Source organism: Acinonyx jubatus, chromosome E4 (genome assembly GCF_027475565.1).
Source record: "Acinonyx jubatus isolate Ajub_Pintada_27869175 chromosome E4, VMU_Ajub_asm_v1.0, whole genome shotgun sequence".
In the NCBI taxonomy this organism is placed as follows: domain Eukaryota; kingdom Metazoa; phylum Chordata; class Mammalia; order Carnivora; family Felidae; genus Acinonyx; species Acinonyx jubatus.
In genome coordinates this window covers 38181968-38203816 of record NC_069395.1, presented here as the reverse complement: position 1 = coordinate 38203816, position 21849 = coordinate 38181968, and the positions used below count along the sequence as shown (strand labels likewise).

Here is a 21849-nt window from a genome sequence, read left to right as displayed (position 1 = left end):
CTGCTGCCACAGGAGAGGCATAATTTATTGACCATATACAAACCAAAACACAAAACCAGTGGAGAAGAAAATTAAAATTAGGAAAACAGAAATTGAAGAAAATTCTGGTGTGCTTCAGATCCACCTCTGAAAGCAGGAAAAGAAATACCTACGCTTGGCAATCCATGAGCTAGAGCTCCCTGGTCATAAGTTGGTCTGGTTCTGTCCAATGAATACACTGGGCATCTTGGTGGGAACTGCAAAACTGTTAAAGGATAACTCTAAAAGAAATAATTTAAAAAGTAGTTATACAAAAGGATTTTATTTAACTCTTTTATTAACCTTCTCTGATAGATCTTACAATTTGTTCCAGGAGAATCCAAACAGCAGACACTTTACAGATCAGGAATATTGACCTTGCAAATGAATGCAAAACTGGCTTTTCTGCAGAGAAGGAGAGTTCTCTCTCCATTGGATAGAACTCAACTCACATGTTCACAGATAATAATCATTTGTATTACCATCTGTTCTCTACAAGTTAACTTTAATCACTACAGAATTCTAAAATAGTCTGATTCAAGATAAAGGTGAGTATCTTTCAGGATCAGACAATCCTCCAAACTCCAGCATTCCATTGAAAGGACATCCATTAATCTTTTTTGCTTATTTCAAAGTGTTACATTTCTCCTTAACACATTACAAACGAGAGGACATAGGATGTACTAGAGGGAGAAGTTTCTGCTCATTCACAGATCTGCTCTACTTCTGGCCCTGTGTTTATCATTCATTCAAAAATATCTACAATCTACTGTGTATTTAGCACAGCACTAGGTGGGGTAAATTTTGAAAATAATGGGTCATGGTCCTTGCTCACAAGGAACTTACAATCTCATTATGGAAATAAGACATACAAGAAAGTAGCCAATAAATATAATAAACTGCAAAATTTTTAGTACAACCAGAAAAGAGGGCAATATAAAATAGAAATACATCTGACCATCATTATTGATGCACTATGTATTTGTGAATTTGCCTACCTACTAAAATTTATCTGTAACTCCAAAACCAATACTTGCAAGTGCTTTTGCATTCATTCACGGACACATGCAGAGTGGTGAAAATTTTTGTTGTTGCATACTCCCAGCTGAGCTTGAAGGAAGCAAAGCTTGCCTTCCTGTTTCAGCCCTCACATTATAAACAACTGTACTCTTCACAGTCTATTTAGTACTATGTTTTCCACATTTTTGTGCTTTTGTTGGTGATTTTGCTGTTTAAAATGGTCCCCAAGGGTAGTGCTGAAGCGCTGTCCTAAGTGCTTAGGATCCTAAGCACAATTCTGTGATGTGCTTATGGAGAAAATATGTTAGCTAAGCTTCACTCAGGCTCGGCCACGAATTCAACGTTAAGGAGTCAAAAATATATACTAAATGAAGTGTCTTTAAGCAGAAACACATATAAACCAAGGTTATGTATCAATTAGGTGGCTAAAATGCGACGAGAGGCTCAGGGGAACCTAGCCCTGTATCCCCACTAGAAGCAATTGTTCGGTATTCACTATTACGGCGTTGGCAGTAACTTTATAGAACATTAACAATCACAAATGATGGCAATCAACTATACTTATACTGAGGAAAAATGTTTTTCAAGTACTCCGATTTCCTTATTAACATACAAGAGAACAAGAAAAAAGCCTTCCCAAGAATTTACTCCACTCACTGCTCTCCCAAAGAGCCTACAATTGCAGTAACCTTCCCCCCTCCCCACTTTATTCTTCCTTCTTCCTCAGTTTCCCTCTCCCTCTCCCCCACTTTAGTCTTCCTCAGTTTCCCTTTCCCTCTCCTTCTCCCCCTCTCCCTTTCAGAAGGGTCTCCACTTAAAGAATGTTTTCCAATAATCTAGAGTCCTATACTAATATTGAGAGACACGAGACACACACACACACACACACACACACACACACACACACACACACACACTTAAAAGTGAGCCCTGAGGATGCGTTCCAAAATTAACTGCAAAAACCCTTGGTATCACAGTTCTACGGGTACACTGTTCCCCACCTAGGGCGTCCGCCTTTTGAATCTCCCAAGGACATCATAAAAATACGCTAAAACACGTTTTTTTCTTCTTAGCTCTCACGAAGTCACCACCTCCTACCCTCCCGTAGGCCTACACAGAGCTGTTCGGCTCTTAGTTTAGTTCTTGTTTCTTTAAGACAGAAGTCGGGTGTTTGCCCTATTCCGGAATGGCCGCCCATGCTTCCCCCGCTCTGCGCATGCTACTTGAACGCAATTCGGAGTTGTAATTCGCAGACTTTCGCGGCGCAAGATGGGGACTTGGCGGCCGGCGAGCCCGAACCTCCCAGCATGCCTTGCAGCCCGGCCGGGAGTCCCGACGTCTAGTGATGGGGAGCCCCTGGTGCTTTCGGCCGCCGCATCGGGTGTAGAGGTCGAGCCCCGAGCCTGGGAATTGGACGACCGCAGAGGAGAAAATGGAAGCGTGGCGCTGTGTGAGGAGGGGCTACGGCCGCTGTGTGGTGGGAAGAGGCCGGTCAGTAGGGCTGGGTGGCAGGAGGGAGGAGGGAGGAGGGCGGGGGGGGGGGGCGGCCCGGGTAAACCCGGGGCGGGGCGGGCTGGGGGAGGAAGGAGGAAGAGGGTCCGGGCGGCGGTGCCGCCGGGACGAGCCTCCGGAGACCCCGAGGGATAGGTAAACCCGGCGCGGAGCCGGCGGGACGCTTGGCCGACGCGGGCCGGGCCCGGGTCGGGCCCGGGGCGATCGATCGCCCGCAGGGCTAGTGCCTTCCCGACCTGGCTGGGCCTTGGAGCCCCGGCCCACTTTCCCCCAGCCCTGCCCCCGAGCCAGCCTGAACCCCCGCCCCGGTCCCCGGCCTCCTCCCAGGCCTCAGCACCCGCCGGGAGCTGAGCGTCCGCGGGGAAGCCGCCGGTCCGCAGTAGGTCCCGGGGTGGCCTGACCCCGAGAAGCGCGCATCGCACGCACGCCCCGGGGTTTGCTGTTTGCGATGTTAGTGTCTCTCTCTCAAACTTGAGTCATTTGTGTACCAGCCTTTACGATTATTACCGAATTCTCGTTCCACACTTGTGTTTACTGCATTTTTCTTGAAATTGACTCATTTTTTTGAAAAAGCACTTAAGTAGTGCTGCTTATATTAGCATCGCCCCAAGCAGTACCCGTGAAATCTTGGGTTTGATGTACTGATTATGGGTTTTTTCCTAATAAATACTTGGATGTGAAAAATCGAAAAGTTTAATTGTGTACCGTATGAAACGGACTGGTATACCGCACCTGGGAAACAGCACTGTATTAATTATTATATATTACGGGGATCCGGTTTTAATCTCCTGTAGTCCGGGTTTGATGACAATTCAGTTCAACAGTGTTTTCCTGAGTACCAGCTGTGTGCCAGGCACTGTGCTAGGCACTTGGGAAGAGGCCAGGATTAAAATGAGTAAGAAAGCTCTGGCCTTGAAGGAGCTTATCATCTTAAGAGCAAAAGACGTCTCTATAAGTAACTAGAAATACAAAGAATAAGTTTTGCAGTCACGAGTATTATATGGCAACATGGTAGCTTATTAGCATGGACCAAGCACCCAAATCTCTATGGCTTTCAGAGTTGTCACAAAGCAGAGTAGCATGCCCATGTCATGCCTTTAAAGATTTACAATTAAGTTGAATTTAGAGAACAATTGGAGAATGCAAAAGTTTATAATAAATTATATAGAACAGCAAAAGTATATGATAAAAATTTTAAATGCCTTTAAATTAACATATAAAAGTTAAAAAAAACAGTAAATACTATTTAAACTAAGTTTCTTTGGTGGTAGAAGTGAACATTATTAACACTGTCTTGGAAGTGTACCTTTAATGAATTCTAGGAAAGGATAGAAGTCCTCTGAATCCAAAATTTTTGCCAGAATAGTATCATAAGAAGATGGTGCTTGAGTTGTATTGTTTCTTAAGAGTGCCTGAGAACAAATTATTCAAGTTAATGATAACACTACTTTGGCGATGTTTTGGATGATCAGTATATTGGTTGGAATGTTGGTGAATTATTAATGAGTAAGCTCTATCCCATTTCATTTCCCTCAAGGAGAAGCATGCCATGGAAAAAAAAAAAAGATGGAAAAATAAATTATCCACCTGCTGATTAGCAAGAGAGGTAGTTTGGTGAAGTTGTGATAGGTTTTTGTTTTCTTAGCTATACAAATGTTTGGAAAATGTAATCTTGGTTAAAAACAACTGTTCAGAAGCCTGTTTTTACTACAAACCCAAGTTGGAGGAGAGATTGGCTTTAATTGTAGTCAGCTCATGTATTCCATAGTGATTTAACTCTTATGTTTGCTGTGGATTGTATTTATCCAGAGTTTATTAGATACTAGAAGTCTACTCTGAAAACCAGTTTGATGGTTAATCTCTCAGTTGAACTGAGGACTTTTTGAAGTGTATGTGGTGTTTTGGGAGCCTGGTGGAGTCTATGTTAAGTATTTAGAATACCATTCATAGGTGTTGAAGGACAGCTTTGAGGTATTGCTACTAATAATTAAATCATGGCTGCTTTTGCCTGTCCTTCATAGATCTTGAAGATTTTTTTTTCAGATTCATATATATATAATATAATTATATTATATAATATATATACATATATATAATTATATTATATAATATATATACATATATATAATATAATTATATTATATAATATATATATATTTAGAGAGAGACAGCACATGAGCAGGGGAGAGGGGCAGAGGGAAAGGGAAAGAGAGAGGGAGAGAGAGAATCTTAAGCAGGCTCCATGCTCAGCTCAGAGTTCTACAAGGGGCTCGATCCCACCAACATGAGATCATGACCTGCGCCAAAATCAAGAGACAGACGCTTAACCAACTCAGCCACCCTAGAAGCCAAAGTTTAAATATCAGGCATTATCTTGCCTTGAGGAGACAGATTTGGATTTAATGTGCTATAGCTGAACAAAAAGTGGTACCTCAAGGAGTGTATTTATTTCTTTTAGATACCCCATGTTTCCCCATCACCAGAAGAGTCTGGGCAGAGATTGGACTACACCGTGGGAGAATCTGCAAAGGTGTTGCTGGAACAGACATATTTCTAGTTGTATGAGGTGGCCTGGACATTATTCTCGTGCTCCTTACCCATACTTCAGTAGTAGGCATTTTTCACTACATTGGAGACCACCTTGTTTGTTTGAGTCTAGAACTCCGTTTCAGTACTGGAACTGGAGACCTGACAGCCTGAGCCACAGCTCTTTGATTCATCTCTCTAGTTACATCATGAACTCTGAGGGAGATGAGCCTTCATCAAAACGAAGAAAACACCAAGGTAAAGGTGACGTTTATCTTGGTGGAGAAATAGATGTAAGCCATAGAAGGAAACTTTCCTATCTGATAATCCTTAAAACCTCCTCCGGGTTTTGGAGGGGTTTAGTATTTGTTTTCAACCCATAGTTTTCTATTAGGAAAAAGGAAATTATTTTTTTAAATGATGTCTTGATTTATATCTATTTTTATCTTTTGTGTATTTCTGACAGTAAAAATGCAGGAAACCATATATAAAGAGAGAGGGAGAGAGACAGAGAGAGGGGGAGAATGAGGTTGGGAAAGAATGTAGGACTAGATTAAAACATTAAGTTTAAGAATAATTATCAAATCCATTGATTTAAAAACAGGTCCTTAGACTTTCTAGAAATTGGTATATGTTCTTGGGAGTCCACAGATCTATAAAAAAATTAAATTTCAGGTTTTTATTATTTGCTTATTTACTTTAAAGATTTTATTTTTAAGTAATCTCCACACCCAACATGGGACTCGACCTCACAACCCTGAGATCAAGAGTCGCACGTTCCACTGACTGACCCAGCCAGGTGCCCCTCATGTTTTTATTTTTAATGCTAACTTTTTAATGTAAGACCAAAGGATATTCTTACAGACACACAATCATTAATTGAAAGATATTTTCTTACAGAGTAAGATTTTAGCTTACTCAATGTATTTATTGTACTGAGGTTTATACATATAATCTTGAGTCTGTGGGATGTCTTATCTTTTAATAAGGGAACCACATCTTTTTCAGTTTTGAGAATGAGTTTTTTCTAAATATGTTGATTATTTCTAGATTTGTCAGATTGTTTACAATTCACTAGACTCGCTCTGTGCTGCCAGCCCTGCCTCCTCCCCCAAAGTATGTATGAATTATCTCAGTGGAACTTGGAGTTGTTTTTCTTACTGGGCTATGTTTTTGGTGAAGATAATTCCTCTGGAGATATTTGAAAATAGACCGTATAAGTGTTTCTGTGTAGAGAGCTGACATAAGTTTGTCAAAGGAAGACGTACAGAGTTAGTCTCACTTGGAAGTCAGAGCTCGAAGGTTAGCTAGATGATTAATTAGTGCTCTTTTAAATAGAAATTCTACTACACATTTGAGTAGAAATTGTAAGCACCGAAAGTGAAAATCTATTTGTATAATATTTAACCACAGCATGTGTTCATAAACCAATATTCTTTTGAATGAACGAAAGATGTATTGTAGAGGCATTAAAATTAGGTTCCTAAGAACAGTCAATCCATAACCTGTAAATCTAGGGCTGTATGATGACACGAGATGGCTTTTCATTCATGTATTCGTTGTTGATCAGGTCAGCACACTGCTCTCTTGCTTAGCCTTTGTAAATCTGGTGTGCTCCCAGGTGGAGTTGTGGCTTACTGACATAAGCATGGGCTCAGGAACCACTCCCTGCTCTCATTCTGTCCCACCACTAATTGTGTCAACTTGGACAGGTTATGGAGCCTCTCTGCTCCTTGGTTTCCAAGTGTAAAATAATGCCTACTTTGAAAGCCTGTTGAGGATGAAATGAGACATATCAAAGTGCCTAATACACTGTTGGCTTCATAGTAGGTACTCAGAAAATCGTGGTGGTGGTGTTTTCCCTTTAATGAATTGGGGATGACATTTACATACTGATAAACTTTGATTGCGACCTGACTCTTTATATGTCCATTCTTCCTAGGTATTGTGAATAAGGAAAATGCTCTTCGTTAAGCCATATTTGTGACTTCCGATAATTCACTAATACTTTTCAATCAAGAGAACAGCCTTCTAACTTGCCTATCACTTTAAAGTGGTATTTGAAGGAATTGTGTGACACAATTATGACTTTTTAATTAGGCGCCCTAAAAACCTGATCAGGCCTATTGCTTACTTTCTTTGATTCATCTGTCTTCTCTGCTGTGATCACCTTGTTCCTCCTGACATGGAAGGTATATAAGCTTTTGTAGTGTGACTGTATGTTGTGAAGTAGATGAAGGCCAAAGACTGTCCTCTCTCAGTCGTCTTCCGATTGTCTTCCATGGAACCCTAGCTCTCAAACACATTTCTGTATGTTTATTAAAAGCAAATGTGGTCAGGAGAAAATATGTATTTACCCCATCAGCCAGCCCCAGTCTATTAGGGATTGATGGTCATGACACGGAAAGTAATGCCAAAGAGTTATACAAGCTTGAGAAGGTTGAAAGCCACTCTTTAATTAGATAATCTGATGGTTTCAGTTACTTCAGAAATGGAACTGCAAGAAGAGTTGGCTTACAAACACTTGCCAGGACTATACAATTCTCAGTGCATTTCTGTGCCCTTACATATACAGATTTTATAGGAAAATATGAACACCTTTTTTAGACCTTCATTTTTCATATCTTGATATGATGGTGGCTCCAGGGTAGGGCTGTAACTTTGTGATGGTGGCTTGCATTTTGTTTGCATGACTGGAGCCCTTTGCATCTCGTATACATACAAAGACTATGATTTGTGGCTAAAAACCATCAATAGACAGTCCCCAATTTATGAATGAATTGTGTTCTAGATAATTAGTTCTTGAGAATCAGCTGTGGATCATCGGTTTCCGTTTTCCCCATACAAACTATGTTACAAATCTCAGGGTAGTTCTGTGGAGTCAGTACAATTAGGTGTAGTTCTGGGCCTTTGCAGGTAGGATTCTCTTTATTCAGTGAAGGATAGGGAAGAATATGGTTTCCATCCCTTTCCTGGGTATAGGACAAGCTGTAGGCTAAGTTCTGTAATCCTTGAAGACTTTTGTTGAGTTTGGTTTTCTTTCCTTCCACCTTTTTTTTCTTTACCCTTCTCAGGCGCTTAGTACCTTCATGGTATCGTATGTCTCCCAGCACCACGTTCCACACAGACCTCACTATTCATAAAAATTATCTTCCTCTTCGAACCTCTGGTCAAAATCTCTATTCCCTCCATGCAGCAGACATTAAACATGTTTACCAGAGGATATTTAAAAATTTTTTACTTTATTGGCATTTCTACAGAGTTTATTGATACTTTGATTGTAAATATATCATCATTGTAGACGATTTAGAAAAATCATCCACAGTCCTTCCACTCAGAAATAACTGCTCTTAAAAATACTGATGTGTTTCCTTTTGGTCTTTTTTTCCCCTATGTATAGAATATTTTTCCTCAATTTAATTTTTAATTAGTGGAATCCTAGGTATTGTAATCCGGTGAAGCGAAAACCTTCATGTAGGAGAAGGAAGATGTTCTAGGACTGAGGTTTTTCATGTAATTTTAATCATGCTTGAAAGTCCATCTCCAAACCTGTTTTCCCAAGTTCTTCCCTTTGTTTTCCCCTTCTGTTGAGCTCATGGAATCTCTAAAACTTCCACATTTTTCTTCATGGTTTCCATGGCAGTAAGAGTATCCTCCTTAATGGTGGGGTGAGAGAGACAAGGTCAAAGGGGTGTATGTACATTTGCGTGTGTGTGCAGGTCGTTTCTAAGTCGAGGACTGCCTGTAGTTGAAAAATCTCGTGCTGTCTGATTCTCCTCTCGTATTGTGTCTTTGCAGAATGTAAACTATCACAATTCCTGGTCGCTCACTGCATGCTGGGCTCTTCAGCCAGCCCTTACCATTTACTAGCATTCTGCACCTGTGTTCTCTCTAACTTTTGCTTTGGTGTGCATTAAAAAGAATTCTTGTGTTCATTTCGTTTGCATCATTCCACTAAATACTGCTTCCACATGTTGGCATCATACACCCTTCATTCATGTCTAAACCAGAATTCTGAGATGAGTTCTTGCTAGAACTTAATCATTTGATGATCTTATCTTACTCATAGGAAATAAAATATAGTGCAAAATCATCTTATTGAACAGTCAACTGTGACATTCAAATACAGTTGACCTTTGAACAATACACAAACTGCGTAGGTCCACTTACACGTGTGCTTTTCTGATAAGTATGACACAGCACTGTAAATGTATTTTCTCTTCTTTATGATTTTCTTAATAATGATTTCTTTTCTCTAGCTTACTTGATTGTAAGAATACAGTATATAATACATATAACATACAAATTATGTGCTAATCTACTCTTTATGTTACCAGTAAGACTTCCAGTCAACGGTAAGCTATTACTAGTTAAGTTTTGGGGGAGTCAGAAGTTTTATGCAGATGCTTTTGACGTGCTTTTGACCCCCCTCCCCCCGCATTGTTCAAGGGTCAACTGTATATTGTTATGGTTATGAAGTTGCTGAGCTTCTCTGGCAGAGCCACTTGTTAACCATAAGTAAGTGAGAAACTAGGACCCCTATTCAGTCTTAGCTTTATTAACACACTCTCAAGTCTCCAAAATGACTTGCCAGATCCTTTTAAACTTGTTTTGTACCTGTTGGTCAGTCATTATATCATTTTACTGCCTTTGTAATCAATTTGATGACAACTTCCAGTTACTTAGTGCTGTGTTGCCATTTACTAGGGGAAAACGTTCTGTTCATTGCCTGTAGGAGTTTTTAAAAGGCAAGAAAAAACTGACATAAGGAAAATTGATGGTTTGTTTTTCATTAACTCTTTATATGTTGTTCAATATATTTTAACAGGCACAATACAACGGCATTGGGAATATATATGTAACCATAATAAAGACAAGACGAAGATCCTAGGAGACAAAAATGTTGACTCCAAATGTGAAGACAGCGATAACAAGTTTGACTTCTCAGTGATGTCCTATAATATACTTTCACAAGATTTATTGGAAGACAATTCACACCTCTATAGACACTGCCGGCAGCCAGTTTTACACTGGAGTTTTAGGTTTCCCAATATTTTGAAAGAAATTAAACACTTTGATGCAGATGTAAGTGCAGAATATCATCAAAATTCTTCACATAAAAGTTCACTTGTGTACTGAATGGTTTTATCCCTTTCGTTTGTGGTATGAGAAGGTTTTAAATACAGTGATGGGACAGTTTTTAACAGCATAACATGACTTCCAAAGAGTCATTTGCTAATGGTTGTTGGTATAAATAATCACTAAAATTTCAAAAAAGATCCAAAAAGTTCTACTTATCCGTCAGTTTTGAGACAGGGACTGGCAGTATATGAAGTATTTATTTAGTAACGGTTTCCTTTGACTTGAAATGTAAATCATTCTTGTAAAAATCTAGATGATGGCATTCAAAGAAATGACCTCCGGAAAGTACTAAAAGGACAGTACTAAGAGGACAGTACTAAGGAACATTTTAATTCAAGAAGGACTTAGTACAAAGGAACATTTTAATTCAAGAAAAAGACTCCAACATGTAAATTAAAAAGATTTCTTTTGGAAAATACAAGTTTCAGATAGTAAGAGAGAGAGCTTCATGTATTTAAAGGCCAGGGTTTGGGGGACTGATCAAATTTGGAAACGTTAATTTGATAGTTAAAAAGAAGAAAAGGATTATGTCTTTTATTTCAAGTTTCATTAGGTTTTTAGAATTTTAAAAGCCTGTTTTTAAAGACGAAAGCACCAGAAAGTTCATATTTGGGCTCTGTTTTAATTCACACCATGTTTTTCTTCCAAGGTACTTTGTTTGCAAGAAGTTCAAGAAGATCATTATGGAGCAGAAATCAGACCCAGTTTGGAATCTTTGGGTACAATGTAACTTTTATTTTAGCCAGATTTATTTTGGAAGATTTGCGTGCCGTGAAAGCATAACTTGCTGACAAAGATGTGTGGTATATTGGGCAAAAAAATCTTAATTTTGAAAAAACTTAATATCCATTTCAAAAAGTCAGGAAGAGATTGAGGTATTTCAGGTGGAAACTTTTGTGTTCATATGGCATTTTAATTCAAACAGAAAAGCATGTGAGAATCTCTAATTAGTTTCCTTTCCAGTAGTTGCTGTACCCACAGCTAGACCTCTCAGATTCTAAGTTCTGTATCAGATCATTCTGTCTGGTTAGCGAATGGGTAGAAGCTAAAAACCTACTTGATAAGTGAACACTTCTAGAAACAGTGCATCTGTTTGAGAAATGCTGCCTACTTTGCATTCCTTCCTCGGCAAATATTTTTTGAATGCCTACTATATCCTATGCACTGTGGTGGTACAGCAGTGAGCAAATAGATAAAAAGGCTCTGTCCTTGTGGAGCCTACATTCTGGTGGAGGAAGGCTGACAACAAGTCAAATAAATACTTAAATAGCACACTAAGTAATGATAATTTTGGAGAAAAGCAGGAAAGTAGAATGGGTCAGGTTTCACTCTTAAACAATGATCAGAGAAGGTAGGTAACATTCGCGCAAAGACTTGAAGGAGGTGAAGGAACAAGCCCCGCCTGTAGCATTCCAGACAGCAGAAATAGCAAAGCAAAGACCCTGACGTAGGAGTGCTTCAAGGCAGGTGAGGAGGCAGGTGCGTGTTGAGTGGAACAGGGGAGGAGTTATAGGCAAAAAGGTCAGAGATGTGCCATAGCAGGGGTGGGGATGGTGGTGGTAGATTATCGTAAGCCCTTATATAGTCTTTGTCACAACTTTTACTAGGATGGAAATGACAGCGTGATGATGCACATTAACATATTGGAGACTAAAGTCTGCAAATGAAGAGACCCATTCCTAGGACCTAGACCCAGTCCCAAACTTAACATCCTACATTGTTAATGTTTTGCAGGATATACTTTGATAAACGTTGTTCAAAGATGTCAGGAGAGCTGTGTTTTGCCATACGTATGTTTATAGTGGTAGTCCCTTGTGTTAAATTTATGCCTTTCTTACAGGTTATCACTGTGAATACAAGATGCGGACAGGAAGGAAACCCGACGGCTGTGCCATTTGCTTCAAACATTCCAAGTTTTCACTCTTATCAGTGAACCCAGTGGAATTCTACCGCCGTGATGTCCCTCTGTTGGACAGAGACAACGTTGGATTAGTGTTACTCCTGCAGCCCAAACTTCCACGTGCTGCCTCTCCTGTGATCTGTGTAGCTAACACACATCTCTTGTATAATCCAAGGCGAGGGGATATTAAGCTGACCCAACTGGCGATGCTTCTGGCAGAGATTTCCAGTGTTGCCCATCAGAAAGACGGCAGCTTCTGCCCTATTGTGATGTGCGGTGACTTTAATTCTGTTCCTGGTTCTCCACTCTATAGTTTTATAAAGGAAGGAAAATTGAATTATGAAGGACTCGCCATCGGAAAGGTAAGTGCTTGCTTCATGGTTAGTAGGAGACGGACGTAGTCTCTGTTCCTATAGCGTGAGGATCGTTGTCATACAGCTGTTGAAAACCTCAGATGACCCAGTACCCTCACTTCACCAAGCTATGATGGTTTTCCCAACTACTAATGAGTAATTGTGTTCACTTGGTTGAATTTCAGCTTTCCCATCTATCTGTGGCAACATTCTGCTTGGAGGAATTGGCAGGCAGCAAAATATCCTAAGTGGGGGAGAAGAAGAAAAAATTAAAGCATTGACAGTACTTCGTAAAGGGGCGCTTGGCCGGCTCAGTCAGTAGAACATGTGACTCTGGATCTCAGAGTCGTGAGTTCAAGCCACATTGCGTGCGGAGCATACTGAACGACTAGAACTTTTAAAAAAATACTTCATAAATAAGGAACTATTCATAAGGGGGTAGAACGGAATTTTGAATGCTGGATGTGGACAGTATAGTTGGCAAAACAGTAATTTAATATTTCTTTAGTATGCACATGTTCCTTTTCATGATGGTAAATATTTTAATTCCTTAGCTGCCTATATCCCATGTTTATCCCATGTTTTTTTCTTCATTGTGCTCTCTGTTGCTTCAGATCATTTATTTCATCTTCAGGATTTTAACCAAAATAAACTCTCCACCACTGAGTTTTCAGTGATGGTTTAAAATTTTGTGAGAGATGGGGCGCCTGGGTGGCGCAGTCGGTTAAGCGTCCGACTTCAGCCAGGTCACGATCTCGCGGTCCGTGAGTTCGAGCCCCGCGTCAGGCTCTGGGCTGATGGCTCAGCCTGGAGCCTGTTTCCGATTCTGCGTCTCCCTCTCTCTCTGCCCCTCCCCCGTTCATGCTCTGTCTCTCTCTGTCCCAAAAATAAATAAATGTTAAAAAAAAAAATTTTTTTTAAATTTTGTGAGAGTTGATCTCTCTAAGTATTTTATATAATAGGAGCTCTGTTGCAGGGAGCAAAAAGGGGGGTGCAGCATTAGTCTAAAGCTATAGATCATGTAGATGTCCAAATTAGAATAACACGTGTAGGAAAAGATTGCCATTTTTATGTAAACAGTAACTTTTTTCTGAACTATATTTGAATAAGATTTTGTAAAGCACAAATAATCACTTACTATGATAAAGAAAGGGTAATATTTACCATTCTTGGATTTCCTCTTCTTATTTAAGACATAAACTTTTCAATACATAAACTACTTAAAATCTATTCACTTAAGATACCTGTTGAAATTTTGTTTAGGTATCTGGCCAGGAACAGTCTTCACGGGGACAAAGAATTTTATCTATTCCAATTTGGCCCCCAAACCTAGGTATCTCACAGAACTGTGTGTATGAGGTACAGCAGTTACCAAAAGTAGAAAAGACAGGTAAGTGTTTGCAGTATATTTTGCCAGTCTCCTTGATAGTAGTGTTCCCTTTGAAGACCTAAAACTAAATTTTTCAAGGGATGCCATCTCAGGGATGAATATTCATATATAAAAACATAATGCTTACTTGTTCAATTCTTTGTTAAAGAACTCTAAATTTACCATTTTTAAGTTGGCCTTCCAGAATTATCTGCATGAATTACTTGCATGTTGTTTTGGAAATCAGTTTTGCTAATTATGGAGACCATCAAAACATACAGATTCCCGGATGAAGCATTTAACTAGGCATCCTGTCAAAACTAGATATATCTTAAATATTGTTCCTAGCGTAAGAGGACTATTCTGTGGCAAACTAGAACAAAAGTATATTGATAGTTTAATATATTTCTCTTTGTTCTTACAGATGGTGATCTGACACAAACAGAGCTGGACAAAACAGAGGTCCTAGTGACAGCTGAAAAGTGAGTTCTGAAAAGCCAACAATAGACATTTACTAACTTTAGTTGGGTAAAAAAATCATTTCTCAAAAATCTCTTTGGATAAAAAATGAAAATTATGTTATTCCACGCTGATGAAGAAAACTGGCTCTTGAGTCAAATAGACCTGCGTTCCAGTCCTAACTTTGCTACATTTTAGCTGTGTAATTTTGAGCAAGAAAATTAAGATCTCTGCGATTCAGTTTCCTTACCTATAATTTGGGTAGTTGTGAGGATAGCGTGAGATAAAGCATGGAAAGCTTGATGTTTGACTTACGAGGGGCTTAAGGCAGTGTTATTTAAAGCAAAGAGCCTGTCCCTGCACCTGGGCCAGCTAGTACTCAGAAATTGATCGCTATTACGTCCTTTAACAAAGGTCAAGATCACAGGAAAATACCATGCTTAGCCTCCTTTGACTTACTGGATCTTAACAGTTTGTAGGGGAATTGACCCAAAAAAAGGATATACCAGCATAAATAATTATATTTAAATTTTATAAATACTTTATAAAGACATTTACATCTCTTAAACTACAGGAAAGGGTTGTCAAAGGTGGAGGGGTGAAGATGCCTGGATTACCGGTTATCAAAGATGCATGAATATTTGGGGCTATGGTTGAGAAACAGATGAATATTAATACAACAGGATGGAGATCTTATCTCTTTGGGAGATTCTTGAAATGTCTTGATTTTATATCGTAGCCCTTTTATTCGTATTTTAATGTTTGTTTTAACATTTATATTTAGGGACCAAATTAGAATCACCTCTTACTCATTTTATCTGCTTTCTTCTCAGTCTTACTATATTTTGTATACCTTGTTTTGACAAAATATTCTCTCATATGTAAGAACCTAGTAAGATAGGAAGTAATAGTTTTTGAAATTTTAAAAAAGAATATTTAAAAATTCATGATTAAACCTTTCAAATATAGTAAAAACTTCCCTGAGTAAGATTAATAAAAAGGCTAATCTGACTTACAAATATTTGGTTTTGAGTAATTCTAAAATGTTTTTATGACAAAATGGGGTATAAGAAAAGATACTTTTAAGTATCTGTATATAAATATAGTGTGCTTATATGCAGAGCTTATATCTATAAACCAAAAAATTGATAGAGAACAGTTTGCAGGAGGCATATTTTACATTTAATAGTGTTGTAAATATAAGTCCTTAGACATAAAATGTTGCTAAAACTTGAAAGTAAGGGCATTTTGAAACAGTTACCTTTGTTCTTTGACATTGAGCTTTTTTCTTTCTTTTAATGTTTATCTTTGAGAGAGACAGAGCGCGAGCAAGGGAAGGGCAGAGGGAGAGGGAGACACAGAATCCGAAGCAGGCTCCAGGCTCTGAGCTATCAGCACAGAGCCCAACAAAGGGCTTGAACTCAGGAACTGTGAAATCATGACCTGAGCTGAAGTTGGATGCTTAACCAGCTGAGTCACCCAGGCGCCCCTGACACTGAGCTTTTTAAAAAGCAGGGCAGCATCTTTATATGTGTATCTTAAGCACCTAAGATAGTGCTTAGAACTTAGTAGATATTTGTTAAATTTTTGTTGAATTTTAGAAAGTTAAAAAAAAATTTTCCATGATATAAAAGACCTTTAATCTTCAAGATATGTTTATAGGAAATGATTTTTAAACCCTTTATTTAGTATATCACATGTATGTGTAGCATGGGATAAATGTAAACCATTACAGAACCTGTTTTAAGATGCAGTACAAAATTATCTGATATATCACAGCAAGAATAATCATAGAAAAATATGGCCCTCTGACAATGAAAGTCTGGCGGACTCTACATAACATTCATAAAGGCTACTTTTTCTTAAAAACACAACAGGAGCGCCTGGGTGGCTTAGTTGATTGAGCATCCAACTCTTGATTGTCATCTCAGGTAATGATCTCAGGGTCACGGGATCGAGCCGTGCATCAGCTCCGCACTGAGCATGGATCCTGCTTAAGATTGTCTCTCCCTCTCTCCCTTCCCGCCCCCGAGCCTCTCTCCTGTCTCTCCCCCTCCTCCTTCTTCCGCTGTACCTTCCCCCCATTTGTGTGCTGTCATTAAATTAAATTAAATTTATAACAACAAATAACTTATAAATTGTTTTAGAATACGTATTAGTAAGTGGGGGCTCTCAAATATGTTACAATTAATAATAAATCACATTAGTATGTTAATTATTGAGCTTTTTCCCTCTGTGTGTCACAGCCTTGTTAATGGGTTTTGGATATCCCTACATGAATAAATGAATGTCAGATTGTGATATTGTCTCTTTTAAAAAGCTTGTCTGAATGCCTGGTTTTGTCTGGATATTAAGTGAGAAAGTGCTTTAAAAAGGAGGAATTCTAGGGGTGCCTGGGTGGCTCAGTCAGTTGAGCCTCCGACGACGTCAGCTCAGGTCATGATCTCGTGGTCTGTGGATTCAAGTCCCGCATCAGGCTCTGTGCTGACAGCTCAGAGCCTGGAGCCTGCTTCAGATTCTGTGTCTCCTTTCTCTCTCTCTCTCTCTCTCTCTCTCTCTCTCTCTCTCTCTCTCTCTCTGCCCTTCCCTCATTCACCCTCTGTCTCTCAAAAATAAATAAACATTAACAATAAATAAATAGGAGTTCTAAAAATCAAAAACTTGTTGGATGCTAAACACTTTTTCTTTTCATTTTAGATTATCTTCAAATTTACACCACCATTTCAGCTTGTCGTCTGTTTATTCACATTATTTTCCTGACACTGGAATTCCAGAAGTGACCACTTGTCATTCCCGAAGTGCCATAACTGTGGATTATATTTTCTATTCTGCCGAAAAGGAAGACGTTGCTGGGCAGCCAGGTAAAGAATGCGTGTGATCTTACATTGTGCCTGAGAATACAGTAACTAAAACCTCAGGGCTGAGGCTGAGAGGGTCAGCTAAACATCTGGTGAAGTTCTAGACTTAAAAGTTTAAAATATTTTGAAATTGGTAATATATTTAAGTTTATCAGCTAATCCCCTGCAAAACACAGAGGCAGTGATGCACCTCAAAGCAAGTTATTGCCTACGATGTCTGTCCTTAGTGCCTCCTTCCAGTTCCAGTCAGCTTCTTGGTTTTCATTTTATTGGTTTTACTTGCCATAAGTGTACTGTTTTTCTTGTGACAGCAACATCAGATAGTTTTGTAGTTAAGTTTTACTGAGACATGCTGCCTTCATTGGAGGACCTTGCCTATACTGCCAGCAATAGATAGTGTTGTCCTGTAGACCCTGGAATACTGGATCTTTCCAGATCGATAAGTCCATTATGTGAATATGTGGTTTCAAAAAGCGAGGGTGATAAAACACTTTTCCTTGTATGATTCAGTGAAAGTAAGGTTTTAAATATTAACCAGATGATTTGATGTGGAGAAGAAAATGCAGTTCAAAATGACTGGCAGTCAAAAAAATACCATTCAGAAAACTTCGAAAGTCCAAAATGTGGGCAGATGTTTTGTCTTTTCTGATTCCACCCCCCCCTTTTTTTTTTTTACTACTTTCCTTTTTTCCTTTTTTCTCCTGTTTGTGTTTTCCTTCCTACTGAGGATAACTATTAGTAATACTCAGGACTTGGTTTACCCTGCCCACTAGAGCGAGTCTAGGAAATAGTCTTCCTGCTTTGAATTTGTTGTAGGGGTAGTTGTCATGCTGTAAGTGTTCACTAGGTGGCGGGAGTGTGCCATGGACCAGCATCTCCAGTGATCCTGTTAGAATACGTCCTCTTTCTCTACTGTGGGCACTGACTCTGTGGGACCAAAGTATACTAATTTTTCTTTAATGTTTATTTTTGAGAGAGAGAGAGCATGAGCAGGGAGGGGCAGAGAGAGAATCCCAAGCAGGCTCTGTGCTGCCAGCTGTCAATGCCACCCAACTGGCTGAGCCACCCAGGTGTCCCCAAGGTTTACTAATTTATTCTCCCTCCAGTCACCTTATAAACTTCCTATTCCACCATGGCTGGATCTTTCTGCTTTATACAACTACAGAATAGTTGATGAATGAATTTATGTAGTTGTCAATCCCAAATTACTTCTAACATTATCTTTACACTGATACTTTTTCTAAAGATTACTTGCAGGGGTATCTGGCTGGCTTGGTTGGCAGAGCTTAATCGCAGGGTCATGAGTTCAAGCCCCATGTTGGGTATAGAGATTACTAAAAAAAACAAACAGAAAAATAAGATTATTTGTAGAACTGAAAACAAAAAACTCTGAACTAGAAAAAAACAAACATCTGGAACTGCCGTGTGTCTGAGAATTATAATTAGGTTATAACTCAATATGAAATTTAATCATGCAGTGCTGGATGGCTCAGTCAGTTAAAGCATCTGACTCTTGATTTTGGCTCAGGTCATGATCCCAGGGTTGTGGGATCAAGCCTCGCATCGGGCTTTGCACTGACAGCACTGGGCCTGCTTGAGGTTCTCTCTCTCCCTCTTCCTGCCCCTCCTCTACTCACACGTGCACTCCCTCTCTCTCTCCCTATCAAAATGAATAAACTTCAAAAAATTAAATGAAATTTAGTCATATTCTAAGAACTGTTTCCTGTTAGACTTCTAGAGGGATCTGAAGTTCCTGATCATCATTTTTTTAAAAAATAAAGACTTGTGTGATTCATTTACAGTGACCTGTTGACACAGTTATGCTAAATATTAATGTGTTTCTTTAATGTAGGAGCTGAAGTTGCTCTGGTTGGTGGCTTGAAACTTCTGGCCAGACTATCACTCCTTACAGAACAAGACTTATGGACTGTTAATGGACTTCCAAATGAAAATAACTCTTCGGATCATCTGCCTTTATTGGCTAAGTTCAGACTTGAGCTGTGACTCTTCTTTGATGACACATATACTTTTGTGTCCAATTTGTATTCTTTTTCACAAAGTGTAAAATAGCTCTTGAGAGTTTGCATGTTTATTTTTGCGCTGTGGAGTTTCGGAAGAGGTTCTGTTCAAGGCTTCAAACAGATGTCGGAAGAAACAAGTTTACAACAATTTTCTTTGTAATAATGAAAAAGTATTTTCCTGACCAGTGAGTTCTAAATGCTCCCTCCTTGTTGTAAAAGAGTTGTAAATATTTTTTATCCTAAATCCCAGTAAAATTGACAGTGATTTTTAAATATAGCGCATCCTCTAGTGTTAGTAAAGAATTTCGGTTGATGTTTTTGGCAAGCTTTACAGTGGATCCAAAGTATCTCTGAGTTCTTGCAAACCACAACTCATTTCCCTTCCAGAAGGCTTGATTTCATTGTGCGGACCATCTGTTTGTCAAGTCCTAATTCATCTCAGAAATCACTGGGTCGTTCACAAGTGTCTAACCAACCATTTTAGTTTGGTTTTGAGGGGGCGTAATGATGCTTTCTAAAATTGTACAAGTTGCTTAATCCAGCTTATTACTATCCTGAGCCATGTAATGTGTCTACATTTTGTTGGGAAATGTAGTAGGAGAGGAGTTTTACACATGCCCTCTCTTTTCCATCCTGTGGGACGGGCCATTCCAGCATGCCGGAAAGAGGCAGAGACTGGGTTTTAACGCTTTCATTTCCCTAGCAATTTTTTTTTCCTTTTTTCTATTCCATTTCAGGAAGACATCCCTAGGTTGGGGGAGAGACTTTATTTTTCTGAACCAGTTCTATAGAAATTTAATTTAGTAGGAAGCTTGTCTTTAGAACAAAATGTCAGCTATAAGATTATTTTGGTTTTGCCTCAGATACTTAGGAAGCCCGCAAAACTAGTGGGGAGATACCAACTTGGAGACCTAATACTCGCAAGTAGTAATTTAAGCTTAGTCGTTTTGTTTCTAAGATGTTAGCTACTTTGTTTTCTTTTATCATGAGGCCGCAGTGTGCATGGTGCTGACATTTTTTTTTGTAAAGTGGTTAAGAGCAGGTCTAATTAGTCTCACAGCTGGCACTATGTGAATGTTTGAATCAAAAATTTTAAAACCGAAAAAGTGAAAATGTCCCCTTTTTTGAGGCATTAGGATCAAAGAGTTATGTGCGTTTTTACTAAGTAGTAATTTTATATTTGAATTACACCGAATTATAAAAGTTTCTACAATGGGCATTCTTCGTAGAATGACTCCTGTGAAATTAGAAAGCAGTAGTTCCTCCAAGTCCTGGACTTCAAAGGTTTTTGTACGAAAGTATATTGACTACAGTTATTTTTTAACAAAATAAATCAGATGACTACCTGAACAAAGCATGTGGGTTATAAGGATTTGCCTAGTAAAAATTGTAATAAGCAATTATTTTTAAATGTTTCATTTCTCACTTTTTTGGGTTTTTACTTACAGTATTACCTGTAGTTCTAAGATTTTCCACATTTTCTAGTAACAGTTTGCAGAATATTCAGTGTTCTAATTAGCAGGTATTGTTGCCGTCAAATAATAATAGTGTAATTAATCCCTTTTAATATTGGGGAAAGAAAAAAGAAAATTCATTAAGTACCGCTTTGTGTTACGTGAGTTTATTAACAAATAATTTTGTGTATAGGTCGTTGTTGGCAAACTAACATCCCTGAAAACCTCTGTGAAAACTTAATGTTTGATATCCTGATTCATATATTGACTTTAGGCCCTTTTCATGTGCTTCACTTTGTAGAGTTAATCCATAAAAATGCTTTCTACTTTAACCTATAAAGTGTAGTAGTGTTTTGTGAACTGGAGGCCAAAGCGTCCATGTAATAACCTTCCCACAGGTTTTTAAAGCTCCACTAAAATTAATTATCTACTTGTCTTTACTTTTTACGGTCAGAAGAATCGGAAGTGCTGTACTATCCAAGCTTTAAAATGGAAAGAGATGCTGTTGAGTAATGAATTTTGGTTTTGCTATACCTTTTGATATCAACATACTATGCATGTTTGAAATCTTTTTTTCTTTTTCTTTTTTTTTTTTGGAATTTAGCAGCTGTCTGCTTTTAACCCTTTGCTTTCCTAAAAACCCAAGTTAGAGATCCAGAGAGTTCAAGGGGTTGAACGAACAGAGAAGTCAAGTCATTTGCACTGTGTCCCTGTGAATCACCTAATAAATTACTACACTAGTGCATCTATGGCTGAAGGTTTCGTGGCAGGCGTGCTAAGCTGCATATGCTGGGCTGTTGCCCCTTCTAAACTATTTCATTACCCTGAGCCTGTATTACTTAGGGTGATGCTGAGATGTAAGTGAATTAAGATGTGGCAAAACAGAATAGTGTTTAATAAAGAGTCTGAAAATTGTGGAAGAAGACAGGGATGAGAGAGTGATAAACACGTTTGCCAGGACAAGTATGTAGTCAAAGGACAAGAAAAAAAATAAATCACACCATCTTACATTCTTGGAAGAAGAACAATCCTTCAGTTTCCAGGATGGTTTTATTAAAGTCCCATGCTGTGTATAAACATACAAGTGATGAGAAAAAGTTAACTTGAAACATGCACTTATCTGGCATTCTCTAAAATACCATTATACAAGTTTTCCTTTACTTAGAAAAATACCCACTAAAACAATCACAGTTTTCCTTAAAGATTTAAAAAAAATG

At 38.7% G+C, this 21849-nt stretch overlaps 2 protein-coding genes across 8 annotated transcripts in view; one reads left to right on the top strand and one right to left on the bottom strand.

Moving 5' to 3' along the window:
• Positions 1-2366: 2366 nt before the first annotated feature.
• ANGEL2 (angel homolog 2) lies at positions 2367-21062 on the top strand. Of its 6 annotated transcripts, none has more exons than XM_053208755.1 (9): positions 2367-2488; positions 5009-5334; positions 9905-10161; positions 10868-10937; positions 12059-12480; positions 13735-13861; positions 14265-14322; positions 16997-17160; positions 19010-21062. In XM_053208755.1, the coding sequence occupies exons 2-9, from the start codon at positions 5016-5018 to the stop codon at positions 19159-19161; spliced, it is 1569 nt and encodes a 522-aa protein (XP_053064730.1). In that variant the 5' UTR covers positions 2367-2488; positions 5009-5015; the 3' UTR covers positions 19162-21062. The 6 variants fall into 6 exon arrangements, with proteins under 6 accessions (XP_053064730.1, XP_014918380.1, XP_014918383.1 ...); XM_015062894.3 differs by having other exon boundaries at positions 2388-2529; XM_015062895.3 differs by lacking the exon at positions 2367-2488 and adding an exon at positions 2584-3445.
• Positions 10933-21849, bottom strand: part of VASH2 (vasohibin 2) — a 52115-nt gene continuing 41198 nt past the window's right edge. Inside the window, exon 8 of one of the 2 annotated variants that reach the window (XR_008292879.1) lies at positions 10933-12715. The gene's annotated coding sequence lies outside the window, so the exon portion shown is untranslated. Of the gene's footprint in view, positions 12716-21642; positions 21699-21849 lie in introns of those variants that run through there. The other variant, XR_003425571.2, reaches the window with a different exon arrangement.

Excerpts from the sequence above, each read along its gene's own strand:
- ANGEL2 (XM_015062894.3), top strand. The coding sequence starts at position 2,471 with ATGGAAGCGTGGCGCTGTGTGAGGAGGGGCTACGGCCGCTGTGTGGTG. Across the intron at positions 10,162-10,867 it reads TTAAACACTTTGATGCAGAT|GTACTTTGTTTGCAAGAAGT; the intron begins GTAAGTGCAGAA and ends TTTTCTTCCAAG. Across the intron at positions 10,938-12,058 it reads ACCCAGTTTGGAATCTTTGG|GTTATCACTGTGAATACAAG; the intron begins GTACAATGTAAC and ends CCTTTCTTACAG.